Source organism: Rana temporaria, chromosome 3 (genome assembly GCF_905171775.1).
Source record: "Rana temporaria chromosome 3, aRanTem1.1, whole genome shotgun sequence".
Lineage (NCBI taxonomy): Eukaryota > Metazoa > Chordata > Amphibia > Anura > Ranidae > Rana > Rana temporaria.
In genome coordinates, this window is record NC_053491.1 from 267567566 (window position 1) to 267588029 (window position 20464).

Sequence of the window (20464 nt, forward strand, 5' to 3'; positions counted from 1 at the left end):
TCAGTATAATACTTCACACTGTGATTTTACAAGATGGTATAAATGTGAGGGGGCAACTTTTACATGTTAGACGCATTTTTTTTTCAATGAATTTGCGCAATGAAATTTTATATCCTTTGAGCCATTCCTAAAGTGATTTCCACTCCATGAAACATGGACTGCAGAGGATCCAGGATTCAGTAAATGGCTTCTTTCCAGGATCACTAAAGATCTGTATACCCAAGGCTTGATCTGACCCGACGGTCTTCATTTTAAGGGTGAGCAGGCAGTTCACCTAGAGGTGGTGGGGTGGTTATTGAATCACATATCAGACTATTATATGGCACGGCTTGGGACAGGTCTTTGGTGCAAATGAGTTTCCAGTCCTTTTTCTAATGGCACTCACTGAGGACTTTATTTGGACTTTTGATATACTTGTGTGATTTTTCTTTATGCTTTCTTTTTAGTATTGGGCTTATGTTCTAAACCATTTTTTGAGCATCACTGTAGCAAGTGCTTCTTGTTGCTCGCTATTATCAAGGACTTATGCCCTGTGCACACGATTGAAAATTCAGACAAGAAAAGTCCGGTGTGAGCTTTTTATTGAAAATTCCAACCGTGCGTAGGCTCCATCTGACTTGTTCTGTCGGAATTTACACCAACACAAGATTGAGAGCTGCTTCACTATTTTTCTGTTGGAAAATCCACTCGTCTGTATGCAATTCCGACGTGCAAAAAAACATGCATGCTCAGAATCAAGCAGAAGAGCCGAACTGCCTATTGAACTTCATTGATCTCGGCTCGTAGTATGGCACTGCGTCCTGAACGGTCAGAAATTACCGACAAGATTTGTGTAACCGTGTTTATGCAACACAAATTTGAGCCAACATTTCGTCAGAAAAAATCAACGGTTTTCTGGTCGGAATTTCCGATCACGTGTACGCGCTGATCGAATAAGCGCGCCATTTATTGTCTTATTTATTTAGTCCTAACGCACTCCTTGTCCTAGGGTGAGGTGACAATGCTTCTCAGTACATTTGTCACCCCAAGACGGGATGTTGGTCAATGGCAGTATCACTGTGTTAAAGGAAACAAAGTGGAAAAAATGAAATGAATGCAGCCATCACACTTTGAGACTCGTTTACACCAAATGCAGTCAAACATTTTTAAGCTTTGTACCAATGCATATGCAAGAAGAGTGAATGTATTTTTAATAAGTCCGGTGCGCTACTCTGCATTCTTTGGCATGCAAACGCACACGTACGCACTGCAAACACATGTAAATGCCACTTGGTAAGCTAGAAAATGAAAATGTATTGCAGACGCATGAAAACGTACATGTGGAACGGCACACTGAACGCAGGGATTGCAGTGTAAGGGACAGCTAAGCTCCAATACTGTCATTTTTTTGTTCTCAGGTTTAGATAAGCTTTACGCTTCTGCAGAAAGCACACAATCCTAGCTTTTATAGCTTATAGACAACATAAATTTATTAAATTAATCTATAAATGATTGTTTACTATCTTAGTTTTTATTATAACACTGCCCAATATAAATATGCCGTCTACTGTATATAGAGTGCAGAGGCCACTCAGCAGCCCCCTAATGGCCATCAGCCGCAAGTACAGCACGTCTAAAGGGATGCGTGCGCTTTTCCTGCCAGTGTGGCGCTGACCAATGAGAGCGCTTGTAGACGTTACAGGATCGGAAGTGGCTGGCAGAGCGGGGAGTGCTGTGATCGGGCGGAGTGTATGTCTGCAGTCATATGACTAGAGTGATGGAGTGTTACTGGAGGCACCGTAGTTGGTAGTGGCGGCGCGACGTTATGTGTCCAATGCTGACACTTTAATGTCACTTTGTAGCTGGGACTTTCCAGCAATATGCCGCCCACACTTTTCCAGAAGCTTTTCACCAAGAGGAGTGGGCAGCTGTCCCCGAGCAGAGACCACAGAGAGGACTATGCCTTCAGGTACCTCCATTATTTCTATTACTACTGCTGGTAACTAACCACCTCTCTGTACTGCTTCTCACACTCAGCTTGTCATCCTATGATATGACAGGTCCTGCTTCTTATCTAAAAGCAGCTCTGCCTTGTATCTTCTCATCATACACTATACATGATCGATACATTTTCACAGCAATCTCTATAGTCAGCAGAACAATCAATTGCTATGACATACATGGGGAAATGAAATATGATCAATGGTTGTAAGTTATCAATCGTATCACTGTTTCCACAATGCAGCTGTAATCCAATTGATCGAAAAATGATCAGTTATCTCAGTGTTGCTGAATGATGCAAAACTATTGATCACATTCTGACTTGGGAAATTGAGTGTTCTAAATGGATCAGATGGGAAGTTATGGCTAATCAATTGGTTTTCTGATTAGATTGTTTTGATCAGGTAAAAAATTGAAGTGTTTATGGCCGCCAGAAAATGTCCTGGTGATGTTCTTCATCCTATTAACATTTCCTAGCAGCTTGTCTGCTCATGAATTTTATTTGCTGTATGATCATTGCATGTGTTGATGAATAGTGTGCACACCACATTTCTCCTGCCCTTTGGGTAGTTATAGGCAAGCCATTGTCCACCAGAGTTCTACGGAACCCTAAGGTTCCTCCAGAGATTGCTGGGGGTTCCTTGAGCTGTGGCTGACTATATGAAAGTACAGTAAAACCTTGGTTTGTGAGCATAATTTGTTCCAGAAACATGCTTGTAATCCAAAGCACTTGTATATCAAAGCATTTTTTTTACAGGGTATAAAAGAGAGAGGCGCCTCTAAGTGTAGCAATAAGTTGCTAAATATTGATCTTCATTAAATGTAACCATATTGCTACACTTGGAGGCGCCTCTCCTCTTTTTTTATACTCAGTTGTGTCATGACGCTACTCTTATATCAAGACATTGCTTGTATATCAAGGCAAAATTTATTAAAACAATTTGCTTGTCCTGCAAAACGCTCTCAAACCAAGGTTTTATATTATCTGAGTAGCTCTGGGACCCTCAGTAGTTCTGCGGCCAACACCACTTGGCTGAGCGATAGGCACGACACAAATTACCTGCAAGAGGGGCGTGTTCTCCACTGGTAGCCAGCGCGCGCGTCTCCTCTGGCTGCCAATGTAAAGGGCATTTTTCTGGCTGGCCACCAAGGTACTCCCCAAAAGTTTAAAATTATTTAAAGGTTTCCTCTGGGGCAAAAAAGTTGAGGGTGTTGGTGACAATGGCTGGAATGTCAGCGGCTCCAATATTGGGGAAAGATACAGATGAACCGTATAGGAAATGATCTGAGGCACAAAGTACTAAAGTTCAAATGTTTGCACAAATCTTATGCAATATTTTGGAGTTCTCTAGGCTAAAGGCCAACAATTTAGTAATAGTTAAATGCCAAATATTGATGTTGATTAGTGGAGTCTGTGCTGGTGATCTGATTTGGTTAGTTTATACTTGGGTGGGAAAAATAGGTGACGTTTTAAATTTCGTTTTTTTTCATGCCGAAAAACGACCGTATGTACGCGGCATCAGTGCATGATAAGGAAAATATTTATTTTCTTTATGTCCAAAGAACCCCTCTGATCATTCTAGAATAGAAGGTACCTTTTGACACACACAAGCCAGTTTCCATAGAAACCTAAGCGCTGAGACCTCATGAACTTGGCGCGGGCACCCTGTTGCCCCTTGGGATGTAATTGATTCCTATTGGGTTTTTTGCTCACAGACCTGATCGTTAACTGATGTTTACACACAGGATCTTGCTGGCAGAAAGAGTTATGTTCCATGAAGATCGTGCATAAAAGTGTCTTAAAAAAATATTCTTCATCCTCCAAGGCACCAGTGTTTATATGTATGCATATAAACACATACATATTTTGAGTATATGTGTAAATTAGTGCGCTCAAATGTACAAATTTTAATATCCAGATCTTTACATAGCTGTCAAGTAGACAGCATTGCACTTATGTTCACATCCATATTTAACAAATAAATAAGTGGCGCGTACATACGATCAGGCTTTTGCCCGGCCAAATCGCATTGGAATTTCATTGGAAAAAAATAGAACATGTTCTATATCTAAACTGACAGAATTCCTCTGAATTTCCGATGAAAAAACCCTGATGGGGGCTACACACGATCAGATTATCCGATGGAAAAAGTCTGTCTGATTTTTTCCATCGGAGATTCCGATTTGTGTGTACAAGGCATTAGTGGTTAAACTTCCCTCATGTCAGAAGTTCATTCCTTTGATCTAAGAAGTTAAAGTTACAATGTTTCTAGTTCTCTACCAGTGTAACACAATGTTGTAAAAAACTTGGCAGGCTGCCTGTTTATTTTTATTTGACAGCTGAGCTAGCAGAGAACTCTACACTTGTTACATGAATGAATCTGTAAATCCTGCATAGAAACCGTGAGGGGGTTTTGAATCGAGATCATGATTTATTTAACAGTTAATAGTGCAGCTCTAACACACAATAGTGCATTACTGTACATTGTGGTGAACTGCAAAGCCTGTCTGGTGGGAAGATGCATTGGGGTGCCATTTAGGATGATGCACATCACCCCGATAAGAATATGGACTACTGTTTTCTTTTAAAGGTGCATGCCTTTGGATCTATCATGCTTATCCTTGCTTTACATCTTGGAACCTTTGAAATTATTTTCAGGTTTCAGGGAACTCCTGCTGATCACTACTGTATGTACGGCTCACACCACGTTGGTATGAACTGTAAGTTGAGATATACAGTACAAATGGATAAAAGAATAAGGAATGTGGCACAGCTTGGCATATTTGACACCCTGAGCTGCTTCATGCTCCATTATTACTGAAAAGTATTTTGTAGTAGTAACCAGAACAGAGATACAGCCAATACAAATTGTAGTGTTACCTTGGTTGGTCATTGAACACATGTTCTTAGGTTGATGGTCAGTTGGGTCGTGTCTTCTTTATGCTGTACAAGGATGAGTCCAGTTTTTTCCTATTACTTTTAAATGCATCTTCTTCCTAAGCAAAACCAATTCCTTGAGGGCTCATTCGCACCTCTTCTGGTGTGGGACATGGCCGTTTCTCTGTGCGTTCACAGGGTGTAGGCGGCCCTCTTTAGATGTGTGCAGGTGCCATTTATAATGGCTCGCCAATCGCATCTACCAACCGCCTGCACATTTGTGGCACCAAAATGAGTGGTACAGTGATTTTTTTCATTTTTTTTTATTTTATTTTAGTCGTGCTTGCTGTTCTGTTTGTGCATTCCCACGCTTTTTGGCATCCCATTGAAATAAATGGTCCGTAAAAAATACGCCTTGCGGGAACCTGCAGAAACGCGTTGTGGTGTGAACCTGCCCTAAACGCCACACCGGAGTGACTTTTTAAATCGCATGACAAGTCACACACCTTTTTTTGTCGGCAATGACACTGTTCAAATCAATGCGATGCCAACTTTGCGGTGCCGTGTCAATTTAAAAAAATAGTTCCTGTCCTACTTTTTGAAAATGTTCTGGAGTGACTTGCATAGATGTCTGTGCATGAAGCCGTACAGATGTCTTCTGAGTCGCAGTGACATGCGGATTTGAAATCATGCGATTGTTGACAGGGGGAGGGAGGGAATCTGTCAGTTCTAACCTTCTTTTTTTTTTTTTCTTTTGTCGTTTAACCTGCTGGTTGTACGGAAACAAAAACTGAACGCATATACTCGACCTTAGTTTACACACTTCAACATGCTTCAGATTAGGAGTAGACTGGAAATAACTGAAATACAATGTGGAAATGATTAAATGATTGTGTATATATTGACCATAGATACGCTTTAAACCTGATAAAAGCTCTGACCCCTCCATCTAAACAGAAAAAGGCCGTAGATATACTTTAACATAGTTTTTGATCAATGTGTCGCACCTTTGCCATAAAGTATTAGAGTAGCCTATGACTAGTATGTAATATAGCAATAAAGAGTGTCACTATTGTCAAAGGGATTTTTGAGAAAACAACTTCTTACCTGATGATTTCAGTATCATGTGGAATTTTATATCTATTAATTTGCTGTGACGAGACTTGTCTCGCATAATTCAAACAAGTCTGTCAGGTAATTTGCATCCATGTGTTGATGCGTTTATGTGTCATCCAACTTGTTGGAATTCTTGTATTGCTATCTGGCCTATGGATTTATGTGTATTCAGCATGTTCTATTTTTATCTTCTAAGGAAGCTATGTGCTTGGAAGCAAAAGTGGGAAGATTTACTCAAAATTTTGAAGAATCTAGATCAGGGATCGACAAATCCCAGGCGCCAGGTCGCCATGGCAACTAGAAAGTGTCCTGGCGACTTAGTTTGGAAGGTGGGCAAAAAAAAAACATTATTTTTTTTTTTTTGTGAGCTGGTGCCATCTGGTGGTGAGCCGTTGGTATTACAAGATATTACCACCAGATGTGAGCTGGCACCATCTGGTGGTGGCCGTTGGTATTGCAAGTTAAGCATTACAAGTTAAACAGCAATTCTAATGTCATTTTTCACTGCCATCTTCTTCCCTCTAATTAGAACCCCCAAACATTATATATATTTTTTATCCTAACACCCTAGAGAATAAAATGGCGATCGTTGCAATACTTTCTGTCACGCCGTATTTGCGCAGCGTTCTTACAAGCGCACTTTTTTGGGAAACAATTACATTTTTTAATTAAAAAATAAGACAACAGTAAAGTTATCCCCATTTTTTTTTTAATATTATGAAAGATAATGTTACGCAGAGTAAATTCATACCCAACATGTCACGCTTCAAAATTGCATTTGAACACTGTTTACATATGTGTGCGCTGCTCACGTATGTGTTCGCTTCTGCGCGCAAGCTCGTCGGGACGGGGTGCGTTTTCTGGCTCCTAACTTTTTTAGCTGGCTCCTAGATTCCAAGCAAATTTGTCAACCCCTGATGTAACGGATTATTCATCACAGATCCTAATATGTACAACACTAGAGTTTTATGCTACCAAGTTCAAATGAGAAAGGAGATTAATCTAATATGTTTTTAGGCTCATTCTCTGAAAACGTAAGTGGTTTTGTAGATGTTTGAATTGTTTTTTGAACCATTCGTTTGTTGTAACGTTTGGAGCCTTTTTCACATTGCTTATGAAGTATGGGAGAATCATATTGATGTGAAAAGCAAGAGCGGTTATTACTTCAGACACTTTCAATTAGGATTCGAAATGTGATGTCGCCTGTATAGTCTTTGGGAACACACACAATTAGGACCGCTTCTGAAACTAGCACAAGCTGAAGACTGGCCAGTTTTTGTGTTTGAGGTCATCTATTGGAATTTGTCCTGTGTTTGAAGTAGTGGCCATATTTAGATGGTGGAAGTAAATTTAAAACTATTCGAAAGTAAAGAATGTACAGTATTTCACAAAAGTGAGTACACCCCTCATTTTTGTAATTATTTTATTGTATCTTTTCATGTGACAACACTGAAGAAATTACATTTTTCTATAATGTAATGTAGTGAGTGCACAGCTTGTATAACAGTGTAAATTTGCTGGCCCCTCAAAATAACTCAACACACAGCCATTAACATAACTGCTGGCAACAAAAGGGAGTACACCCCTAAGTGAAAATGTCCAATTTGGGCCCAAAGTGTCAATATTTTGTGTGGCCACCATTATTTTCCAGCACTGCCTTAACCCTCTTGGACATGACAACATCACAGAGCTGGTTGATGTCAGAGACCTTGCGCTCCAACACCTGTTTGAGGATGCCCCACAGACTCAATGGGGTTTAGGTCTGGACAGGTTAAATTTGTTTTAAATTCTGATTTAAATCACTAGTAAAAAAACTTAAATTTAAATCATAATTTTTAAAGAGCATCTCTGTCCCGCATTGGCTCGTCTGACCCGCTGTTGACTCACCAACAGTCTCATTCACTTTAATGTGAAGGCTGGTGATGCAGCAGCAAGGGGAGGGATGTGGCAGCAGCAGGTGAGTGAATGGCCACTAACGGGCGCTGTGATGATGGATCTGAAATGACAGGTGCGCGTTAAATGTAAGGACTTGAGGCCCTTTCACACGTGCGGACCGTATGTCCGCTTTTTCATCCATCCGTTTGCGGATGAAAAAGGGACGCACATGAGATTGCGGGTGTCAGCGGATGGCTGTGTGAAATATGTGGGATTTAGTGTGCGTTTTGGTATTTAGTAAATTTTATATTGGGCTTTCTTTTTGGTTATATGTATGAGTGAGTTAAGAAAATATTTAAATCATTTCTAGAAGGCTTACAATTATATTGACATTTAATTGTAACTAAGAGATTGGATTGTATGATGGTATTGTAAAATAAATGTTTAAAAATGAATAAAAAAAATATTGGAAAAAAAAAGTAAATGTATTTTATTGGGATTTTGTGATAGATCAACACAGTGGCACATAATTTTGAAGTGGAAGGAAAATAAATGGATTTCAAAATTGTTTTAAAAATATCTGAAAAGTGTGGCATGCTTTTGTATTCAGCTCCCTTTACTTTACAAGCTTTGAACAATCGCATGGAGCACTGTTCAATCCATCATCTGAAAATAGAGTGGCACAACTGCAAACCTACCAAGACATGCCGTCCACCTAAACTGACAGGCCGGGAAAGGAGATCATTAATCAAAGAAGCAGCCAAGAGGTCCATGGTAACTCTGGAGGAGCTACAGAGATCCACAGCTCAGGTGGGAGAATCTGTCCATAGGACAACTCCCCAAATATGACCTTTATGGAAGAGTGGCAAGAAGAAACGAGGTGATCTGGTCAGATGAGACCAAAATAGCATTTTGCGCCAAAAAGTTCTATGTGTTGCGGAAAACTAACGCTGTACATCACCCTGAAAACACCATCCCACTTGTGAAACATGGTGGTGGCAGCATCATGTGTGGATGCTTTTCTTCATCAGGGACAGGAAAGCTGGTCAGTTGATAAGAAGATGGATGGAATACAGGGCAATCTTAGAAGTAAACCTGTTTGCAAAAGACTTAAGACTGGGATGGAGATTCACCTTCCAGCAATACGACCCTAAACAGCTAGAGCTACAATGGAATGGCTTAGAGCAAAGCATAATCACGTGTTAAAATTACCCAGTCAAAGTCCAGACCTAAATCCAATTTAGAATCTGTGGGTAGACTTGAATATTGCTATTCAGACGCTCTCCTTCCAATCTGACAGAGCTTGAGCTATTTTGCAAAGAATGGCCAAAAATATCACTCTCTAGATGTGCAGAGCTGGTAGAGACATCCCCAAAAAGACTTGAAGCGAAAAGTGGTTCTACAAAGTATTGGTTCAGGGGAGCTGAATGCAAATGCACACCACACTTTTCAAAAAATTGAAAACCATTTATCATTTTTCTTCCACTTTACAATTATGTGCCACTTTGTGTTTGTCTACAACAGAGATGGTGAACCTTGGCACCCCAGATGTTTTGGAACTACATATCCCATGATGCTCACACTCTGCAGTTTAGGTGAGCATCATGGGAAATGTAGTTCCAAAACATCTGGGGTGCCAAGGTTTGCCATCACTGGTCTGTAACATAAAATCCCAATACAATTCATTTTACGATTTATGGTTGTAACATGACAAAATGTCAAATTTCATGGGGTATAAAAATGAATTGTCTATGCTTGGGACCTTTGCAGCCTGGCATGCTGAAAATAACAAACCTCAACTGTAGGTCTATTAAAACATAACTGTCGTCCAATCATATGTCTTATAGATTTTGCTAATGTTTGTCTGTCTTTAATTTTAACTTCAATGGCATGTGACATACTGCTTTGAATGCCTTTCTAATTACTTCACATCAATTGTCCATACCTAGTTGTTAAATATTCCAGTTTTGCTACTGTATTACACATACACCAGGAGACTCGCACCCACAGCTTCAGCTGTTTGCTCATATCCTTTCGGCTTGTGCCATAGTTAATTGTAAGATGTTAAGGTAATGAGATCTCCTCACATAGTGTTCCCATTACTAGATGGCATATCCATTTTCACTTGTATGAACATTGTAGTGTCTAATGCTTTATTATTGGGTGCCAGAACTGCGATTCAACATTTCTAAGCATAAACTAAGTCATCGGTCTAAAAGGCAATATCTAGTGAAAGCTGGTACCAAATTGTGAGTTGTACCTGGGACCCCAGTGCTTCTCTGTTTATTTTACGCTGAATTGTTCAAATGACAACCTAAAGGACAATCAAGTAGTTTGAATCTCTATTATTAGAAAATGTAAATGATCAACAACTAGTAGGCTATTGATCTCGTCCACCCAGCTTTTACCATGATTGACCAATGCTTTATTTGGCCTTAAATGGGTCATTCCACTAGAGGACATCAAGATCAAAAGTTTGCATTAGAAACTAGGGTAGAGTGGGTGTTTAAAGCGGTGGTTCACCCTAATTGTCAACTTTTTCTTGTTAAAACCAGCAGCCATTGTTCTGTATCTATCCGTTTTTTTTTTTTTTTTAATAGGCCTCCTTACCTTGGATTGAGGGCCTTTTGTGAGCTGTCACTCACATTTCCCCGCGGGAGTGGGCGTGTTTTCAAAAAATCCCCGATGAGCGCTATGTCTCCTGGGAGCGAGTCCTGAGAATCCCAGGAGACGCGCTGTGTTTGAAATCCCGCGGGTCACGTGACTAGTCTGGCTAGTCACAGCGGGGAGTGTCCTTTTCAGGACGCTGCCGGCCGTTGTCCTAGCAACTATGCAGTGTTGACGGCGCGGCTCGCCGTCACACTGCATAGTTGCTAGGACAACAGCCGGCAGCGTCCTGAAAAGGACACTCCCCGCTGTGACTAGTCACGTGACCCGCGAGATATCGCGAGATTTCAAACACGGCGCGTCTCCTGGTATTCTCAGGAGACACCGCATCCCGGAAGAAAATACAGGAGGGATTCACGGTGCCAGCAGTTAAGATGGCAATGTCCATCATCAGATTTTATAAAATCTTCTTTTGGGGGAAATCGTCCTGGTGGCGGCTGCGACTAGGAGACTGGTGAGTACAATTTTCGTTGTACCATCAGCTTTACAAAAACGTCTTTAAAAAAAAACGTTTTCCCGCGGAACTACCGCTTTAATGAGAGGATGTAGGAGCTCGATTCACATTTTTATTCTGACCCAAAGAGGGTTTGCTAAGTCCCAAACATGTACTTTTCTTGTGATGCCTACCAGTGCCAATTTAATACAAGATAACCTTTAATAAATTGTATTATAATATTTATTAATATATTTTGAAACCATTTTCCAGTGGATGGCAGAGAGGTATAGGTAGAAAACTGATGTTTGCCCAGAGATGGGCGTTAAAAGATAAACTGGGAAAGATCTTTTTAATAAGTACGGTATATCAATAGGGCAAAGAAGCCCTTGTCTTGGGTAGAAAAAAAAACAACCTTATTTAATAAACCACCATTTTGGGATTAAATTAAGTTTTCTTTCCTTCACAGCATGAAGGTGATTTATATCCCAGAGTAAACATTTGAGTTCCTTTTTACTATACTGACAATGTTATCGGGCAGTTTGTTGGATTTCAGTGTTAAACCGCATCAAATTTTTGGTGTCAAGGTCTAGTCAAGTGTTAATTTAAAATAAATGCCCTTTGCTTTAGGCCAGTGGTTCTCAACCTGGGGGTCGAGACTCCCTCGGCGGTCAAATTATGCTTTTCCAGGGGTCACCAAATCCTGGGCTGTTCCTGAAGCCCGCACCACTCTCCCAGTCTTTTTGCGGCTGCCCAGCGTGTGGCCACCCAGCTGGGCTGTTCTGGAGCCCACGGCCGCCCACTCGGCCTCTTCGCAGCCACCCATTCAGATGACGGCATGGCTGGGGGGCAGAGACTAGAGGTCTGCTGATTGGTGAGGATTGTGAAGTAGGAGGGGCTGGAGGAGACCCATTCTCCTGATTTCAGCATAGGTGTCACTGCTTTGAGACACCACCTAGTCGGAGACATAGTAACACTACCTTTGATTATAGTTGCCAATAAAAGTTCCCACTACAGTCCCCCGATCAGATGACTTTGATCTGATAAACCAGCTTAGGTGCTCTTGAACTCCCCCCCCCCCCCCAGCATTGCCACTCATCCCCTTCCCCCCACCAAGGAGTAAGAGAAGGAAAAAAATAGAGAATACATGGAAGGGAGAGGAAAAGAGGGGGAGGAAGAAAGAAAGGTTGAGAAAGAACAAAGAAGGCTAGAGATGGATGGGGGAAAAAAAACAAGAAATTAGGATAAAAGACAGATAAAAGGGAGAGAGTGGTAAAATGTACCATATGAGGTTTTAATACTGTACGAGTGGAGGGGACTCAGAGCGCTAAATGTCCGTGGTTTAGGGGTGCAAATTACTTGTCTTGCCTTGGGTGCTGACAACCCACGCTATGAAAATAATTTTACTGTTAGGAGTCCCCACAACTTGGGAAATTTTATCAAGGGGTCACCGCACTAGTAAGGTTGAGAACCACTGCTTTAGGCTATCCTTCAGTGTGGACCATTGGTTGCCAATGTTTTGAGTCACTCAATCCAACACTTTTCTGACTTTTTTTTCAGAGACACTAACTTCAAAACAGGGTGGATTTTATTGAAGTCAATTCGGTTTAAATCACTTGTAAAAAAGGCTTGTTTTTAAATCAACTCGATTTAAATCATAATTTTTTTGCCACTGTGCCCCCGGAGGATTTGGCTGCCCAATGATCGACCCATTTTTTATGATTCGGCACTGTCGCTTTAACTGACAATTGCGCGGTCCTGCAACTTTGCACCCAAACAAAATTGACGTCCTTCCCCCACAAATAGAGCTTTATTTTTTTTGGTGGAATTTCATCACCCCTGCATTTTTTTTTTTGCGCTATAAACAAAGCGTACATTTTGGAAAAAGCTATATTTTTTTCTTTTTGCTATAATATCCCCCAAAAATATATAAAAAATACACTTTCGTTCATGGACGGACACAGCTTCCTTATCCTCTTGACTGTAGGGTTATGTTCCATCTATTAGAGGACTAGGCAGACATGTTAATGGTTAAAATATGTAAACTTTAGCAAAGCTGAAACAGCCCCGCCCAGGGGGTGGTCTCTCTGGTCATAACCCCTCACACTGCTCTAAACAGCTCAGTTTTTTTCTGCTTAGTAGAGAAGGACCTGGCTCCCTTATGGGTCCATGGTCCTGAGGAACTTTTTATTTTTAAAGATTTCAATGTTTTATTTTATTTCACACGAGTCTTGCAGAAGCAGATCCTGTCCAAATGGGACAAGTCTCTGTGGTCCCTGGATTGTCAAATCCAGGTGAGCCATCTAGTCAGGACTTCCCTGGTCTGGTGGTTGAGATCTCCAGCTCTTCATGCCGTAAAGTCGTTCCTTTCCTTTCATTGGACTGTGATCACGACGGATGGCAGTCTGACTGGTTGGGGTGGAGTCTGGGGTGTTCAATCCATGCAGGGTCGCTGGACACGAGAAGAATCTCGCCTGCCGATCAATGTCCTGGAACTCCGAGCGATCAGGCTGTGCCTCTTCTCATGGTCACAGAGCCTACTGGGGCGTCCGGTTAGGATCCAGTCGGACAACGCCACGGCGGTGGTGTAGGTCAACCTTCAAGAAACGAGAAGCATGGCTGCAGCGCCAGAGGTCGCTCACATCCTGAGCTGGGTGGAACGGAGCGTGCCGGCTCTATCGGCTGAGTACATTCCGGGGTGTAGAAAACTGGCAAGCGGACTATCTAAGTCGCCAGACGCTGGACCAAGCAGACTGGTCATTACACCCCGAGGTATTCTGCCTCCTTTGCCTAAGATGGGGCAAGCCAGACATGGATCTCCTGGCTTCTCGACTCAATCAGAAGGTTCGTGGCCAGGTCAAAAGATCCTTGGGTGAACGCGACAGGCGCATTGGTGGTCCAATGGGGACACTATCAGCTGATATATGCATCTCCCCTACTTAAACTGCTTCCTCGTCTGCTCCACAGAGCGGAATCCGAGGGGATCCCAATGATCCTTATTGCTCCAGATTGGCCTCGGCGTCCCTGGTACACCGACCTAGTACGCCTGGTGGCGGATGCTCCTTGGCGGATGCTCCTTGGCGACTGCCATTGCGGGAGGACGTTCTGTCGCAAGGTCCCATTCTCCACCCTGCTTTAGTCGTTGTCTTTAAGGGCATGGCTGTTGAAAGCCAGGTGCTGAGAGACCGGGGCCTGATTTGATTATTTCCACCATGCTAAGGGCTTGTAAGTTTTCTCGGATGATTTACCATCGCACGTGGAAGAGATGGGGTGGCATCCACGTACATATTCTGTTTCTAGGATCCATCTGTTTTTACAGCAGGGAGTGGATCAGAAGCTTTGGCTGTTTTCTTTCAGTAACCCTTGGCGTCCCACTCACTGGTGAGTACGTTTTGTGCAAAGGGTTCGACATGTGGTTCCTCCAGTTCGACCACCACTACCTCCGTGGGATTTGAACCTGGTGCTTTCGGGGCTTCAGAAACCTCCTTTTGAGAACATCAGAGATATTCCTCTCAACGCTCTCAGAAAGTTGCCTTTCTAGTGGCCATTACATCTGTCAGATGTGTCTCTGAGTTGGCAGCCTTGTCTTGCAAGTTCCCCTACTTGGTCCTTCAATAGAGATAAAGCGGTACTATGTCCACAGCCTTCATTTCTTCCGAAGATGGTTTCGGCTTTTCATCTAAATGAGGACATTGTACTTTCATCCTTGTGTCCTTGACTGTCACATCCCAAGGAGGCTGTTACATTCCCTAGATGTGGTACGTGCTCTGTGGGTGTATCTGTCTGCTACTGCTTTGTTTTGGAGGTTAGACTCACAGTTCGTATTTGTGTCTGGTCCAAAGAAAGGCCTGGCGTTCTCGTCGGCCACCATTTCTCGGTGGATCAGACAGCGTGATTCAGGCTTACACCCTGAAAGGGCGGGCACCTCTTTCCTGTCATGGCGCATTCCACCAGGGCAATTGGTGCTTCCTGGGCTTTCCGATATAAAGCGTCTGTCTCGCAGGTGTGTAAGGCGGCGACTTGGTTGTCCGTTCACACTTTCACTTAGTTTTACATGTAAGTGCATCTTCGGATGCCTGCTTCGGCCGCAAAGTTCTGCAGGTGGCAGTTTAAGGCTACATCTCCTCCGTTGAGGAGCTCTAGTGTGTTGGGGTGAAGTTTGGTTTTTGATTGCTGTTCCCACCCCATGTTTCTGACACTGCTTGGGGACGTCCCTACAGTCAAGAGTATAAGGAAGCTGTGTTTGTCCATGGACAAAAGAGACAATAGGATTTTTGTACTCACCGTAAAATCCTTTTCTCTGAAGTCCATGGACGGACACCGTTCCCACCCCTCCTTTTTTTTAGTTTGTACTGCTTTTTGACGAACTGAGCTGCTCAGCAGTGTGAGGGGTTATGACCAGGGGGACTGCCCCCTGGGCGGGGCTGTTTAAACTTTGCTAAAGTTTACATGTTTCAACCATTAACATGTGTGCCTAGTCCTCTCTTAATAGACGGAATTTAACCCTACAGTCATAAGGAAGCTGTGTCTGTCCATGGATTTCAGAGAAAAGGATTTTACGGTGAGTACAAAAATCCTATTTTCCTCAGTTTAGGCTGATATGTATTCTTCTACATATTTTTGGTAAAAAAAAATGCTATATATATATATATATATATATATATATATATATATATATATATATATATATATATATATATATATATATATATAAAAAACACAAAAGTGATAAAATACCACCAAAAGAAAGCTCTATTTGTGGGAAAAAAGACACCAATATTGTTTGGTAGCCACGTCGCACGACCGTGCAATTGTCAGTTAAAACGACGCAGTGCCGAATCGCAAAAACTGGCCAGGTCCTTTACCTGCATATTGGTCCAGGTCTTAAAGTGGAGTTCCACCCATAAATATAACATTACATCAGTAGTTTTAAAAAAATGTCATTAGTCCTTTACGAAAAAATTTTTTTTTTTAGATGCCTTCAAAGTGTTGTTGCTAGGCAGAATAGTTAATCTTCCCACTCCCTGCACCTAGGTGCTTAATGCTTCCTAACCTACACCGCACAGACTTCTGGGAATGTAGTGGGTGTAACTTTCCAGGAGTCTGTGCACTCCCCAGTCTCAAAGAATCATGTGACTTGGACAGCACAGGTGCTGAAACCTGATCTGACACTGCTTGTGCAGCACTGAGCATGTGCGAGATCTGCAAGGCTGAAATCCAGGAAGTCATACAGTCTGGCTTCATGATGCCCACACTTAAGATGGCCCCAGTCAATTTCTATTTTATAAAGTGTCTAAATGCTGTAACAACCTAACAAAACGGACCTTGGTTTACAGACTAACTTTACTAGAATACATTAAGCTTGTGTATTACAGGGGTATTTATATTTAAAAAGTGAAATTGTGGCCGGAACTCCGCTTTAAGTTCAATTTTTGGGTGGCACTCTACTTTAAGCAGTGGACTTGATCAGGGAGACCCTCCCACTCAGCACTTGAGGTAGGGAGTAAGTGGAAGCCACGCAAGTTCCACTACAAACAGAAAACATTGTGCTGTGACGTTTGCTGGGAAGCCTTACAATGTAAATTGAGCAGGGGAGGATTGTGTTTTTTTTTTTTTTTTTCTGCAATGGTGGAGTTAATTTTTAAAAGCTTCCTAATATATAGTGCAATGCATTGGCTTGTGTTTTTCTTTTAGAAAAGGCATATTTTGTTCCCCTTCTTGGTCTTTATTCAGAGAATAAACAAAGTCATTGCAGTTTCAGTGTTTGAATGAACTGAGCTCTGGGGCAGCACAGGGCGTTCTGCTTTCCACAGGGGAATTTACTGTTACTCAAAATAGCACCTCTGACATCTCAGCACCAGATAATTGTATCAGGTTAGTGATGTGACTAAAAGTCACTTACAAAGTTCCCCTTTGTCCTACTGCCACAAATAAATGTCTCAGATATAAGAATTTACGGGGATTCACAGAGGAGGTCAGCCATTTACAAACCGTGACATTCCTCTGCTGTCTACACAAATCTGCGTATAGTATTGGCAGATCTTTAGTAAAGGGAGCTTTCACATTTACCTGGGAGCAACTAATCTGACAGTGTACAGCTGTATGTCTGAAAGAAAGCACTTTTTAAACAGTCCTAGATTATATTAAACATGTGTAGCGCCCCACCCTTTTAGTTAGTTGGGGGTTACGCTGAAGTTAGTGGGGAATGGGAGATTTCAGTTGCTCCTATTCACTAATTGTCAGTTTGTGCTGGTGCCAGTTCAGAACTGCCTCTTGGGTCAGTCTGTGTGTCCAGGGGTGCGCTTCAACCCCTGGGCGACAGTTGGCGCTATAGGGGTTCTGATGGAACCATCCTTCCACAGCAGCCAATCAGAGGAGTTTCCCTCTTTGGGCATGCTGGCGGGGGGTATATCTGGAGCACCGGCCATTTTTCGGGTAGTCTGCGGGGCCCAAGTTCCAGGTGCGACATCCACCTTTAGGGTGCGCGCATCCGCGGGCCCCATCCTCATGGCCGGCCGGGTTGAGGCTGTGCACCTCACGGAGCCTTCTGTTGATGAAGAAAGGGACCCCATCGGCTTGCTAGGTTCCAGATCCTAAGCTGGAGGCTGAACGGTGGGGGATTGGCTCGGGAGAACCTGAGTGCAGAGGTTGTCTGTGAGGCCTGGACGAACCACCGGGGATCTGATCGCCACGCTACATGACAAATATTTTTCTTTTGCTGTCGGTGGGTGATCCTTTAGAACAAAACTTACTGGGAGGATTCGCTATCCTTACACTTTTATTATACCAAGAGAATTTACTACGCCTGTGGCAGAGGCATTGTTTCCTCCCAGTGAGCTGATTATTGCGAGTGACCTTTTGGCTGCCAGGTCCAAGTTAATTGCCTGTCCAAAGGGCACTTACCCACCCTGGCGAGGGTGGCAGCGTTTGAATTGTCTGTGCCGAGAGCAGGCTTGCTCTCTGTTTTTGATATCCAAGGCCTGACGCTACAAGTCCTTCCTACTCATCAACCTTTTTCTCTACTGTGTGTCATGTTGATGTTGGCCCTGGTTTAAAGCATTAAAAACTCACGCTACCTGCTGGACACTTGTTCTTTTATCCACACTCACAAGCATCACCACTAGACAGAAGAATTTGGTAACTTAATACGCCGATCCCAAATTAACCAGCGGCTCCTTCGGGGGTAGCGCTACACACGATTCTTTTTTTAACACAGGTTCTTCCCCTTTTAGCTATAATAGTTCTGAAAAAAAAGCTACAGGAGGGTGGAAACGCTTAGTGCATTACCACCAAAAATGTTTTTTTGATTCAAGTCAATTATATACTCAAACATAGTAGGGAACAAGTGTATTAAATATCGACTCCAGTCGTGAGGTGATAGTAACTGACCATGTATGGAGACAATTAAAAGGCTTACATGTTTCGGGGGACATGCCCCCTTCTACGTGCTGCACTGAAATTCATTGTGCTGGCACCATGCAGTTTAGTGGTCACGTTAAACGGATACATGGGGGTTCTATTAACAATTAATGGCACCACTGTGCGTCTGCTAAAGGGCAGTGCATTTCTTTGTGGGTTAGAGGTGCTTTATCCCAACATGTAAAGGTGTGAACCTGGCCTAAACGGATAACCCTGCTACAATCTTAAAAAGCTTAGTGATCTAACACTTGTACAGTCTTATAAACAATTGTTTGGTTTATAAGTTTGGTACAATTGTTTATAATTGTTTGGTACAGTCTTATAAACAATTGTTTTAGAGTTTCACCACTAGCTTGCCTCTTCCACTTACTTCCTCCATTCATGGAACTCAAAGTATTCTTTCCAAGAATGCAAGGTGTTTTGTGATAGGCAGAGGAATTTCAGAATATCTCTCCTCCAATCACAGAACACTTTGCAGTCTGTGTTTCGAAATATCAAGTGTCCAGCTTACATTTTCCAAAAATATTAACTTTTTTTTTTTTTTTGAGAAAAATCGTTAAACCAAATGACCCCCTAAAAAAAAGTCTAAACTGTTGCCTACCCCAAAAATGTTGTCCTTTTCTAGAGATACCTGTATTAGAGGTAGAAATATATTAGTGCTAATCCTCCCAGTGCCCACAGATTCTGGAAATCTGTCTATTACCCCATAAATGCAGTAAGTGTTGGAGGGAATTTCTTCTGCAGTGCTTTTGTGTTCTGTCGATGAGGAGCTTTCCCTGCAGAACACAATGATCACTGCTGGCTGCTATAGATTCTGGTAGTAATTGCATGAAAACAAAAATCCGACAGGCTGGTTTTACTGAAGTCAATCGATAGTAACTTGAAAGATTTTACTGTCTTCTTTTTGGCTCAGGATATGGTGTCTTGTTTATTTTTAGCCATTTGCAGTTAATAGGGCAAATTGCAGTAACCTATCATGAGTTTAACATTTGCATTTGTTTTCCGTTCTAAACTGGGAATGTTAACTTTTGCTGCTGCTGCCGAGTGTTACATCATGACCTAGCACTGCTGGTGATAAACTTGCATTCTTTATGGCCGATTTTTACATGAGCGAGGAAAGTGGTTATGTAAGTATTGCAAGTTTGCCTGGAGACATTAGATTGGGAATTTAGGTAAACATTGAGGTTTGGCATCTGTTCAGGTCAAGGCAACTTCCTTATATTTAGAGTAACAATGGTTCTTTCTTAAGTGTAACAAGAAACAAACTGCAACGAAGAACAACATGACCAGCCTTATAGCTGAATCCCAGGAATCACAACTTATTCCATAAGTGCTGTCAGATAAGTACATACATTTTTTTACTATTTGTATCCAAACTGCCCCATAGTTAAACAGTTCTTTGAAAAATGTGTGACCTCATCGCTCCCATTGATGTCAGCAGCAAAAATAAATAAAAAAATTACAGTGCCTTGAAAGTTTTCATACCCCTTGAACTTTTCCACATTTTGTCATGTTGCAGCCAAAAAATGTAAATGTATTTTATTGGGATTTTATGTGATGGACCAACACAAAGTGGCACATAATTGTGAAGTGGAAGGAAAATGATAAATGATTTTCAAAATGTTTTAAAAATAAATGTGAAAGGCGTGGCATGCATTTGTGTTCAGCCTACTTTACTCTGATACCGCTAACTAAAATCTAGTGGAACCAATTGCCTTTAGAAGTCACCTAAATTAGTAAATGGAGTCCCTCTGTGTATAATTTTATTTTGGTATAAATACAGCAGTTTGTTTGAGAACCTTGGTGAACCTTGGGGTGGAGCCATAAGAAGTCCTGTCTGCTCTGTCCCCCACATGGCTTCTTGCAAATTGCAAACATGTGGAAGAAGGGGCTCTGGTCAGATGAGATCCAAAATGTAACTTTTTAGCCTAAAGGCAAAATACTGTGTGGCAGAAAACTAAATCTACACATCACCCTGAATATACCATCCCCACGTGAAAACATGGTGGTGGCAGCAGCATGTTGTGGGGATGCTCTTTTTCAGCAGGGACAGGGAACCTGGTCAGAGTTAATGGGAAGATGGATGGATACAAATA

At 42.1% G+C, this 20464-nt stretch overlaps 1 protein-coding gene across 2 annotated transcripts in view; it reads left to right on the top strand.

Moving 5' to 3' along the window:
• Positions 1 to 1668: 1668 nt before the first annotated feature.
• Positions 1669 to 20464, top strand: part of FNIP1 (folliculin interacting protein 1) — a 160643-nt gene continuing 141847 nt past the window's right edge. For both annotated transcript variants that reach the window (XM_040344656.1, XM_040344657.1), the window contains exon 1: positions 1669 to 1948. In XM_040344656.1, the coding sequence (XP_040200590.1) occupies positions 1860 to 1948 (89 nt within the window). In that variant the 5' untranslated portion in view covers positions 1669 to 1859. The remainder of the gene's footprint in view (positions 1949 to 20464) is intronic.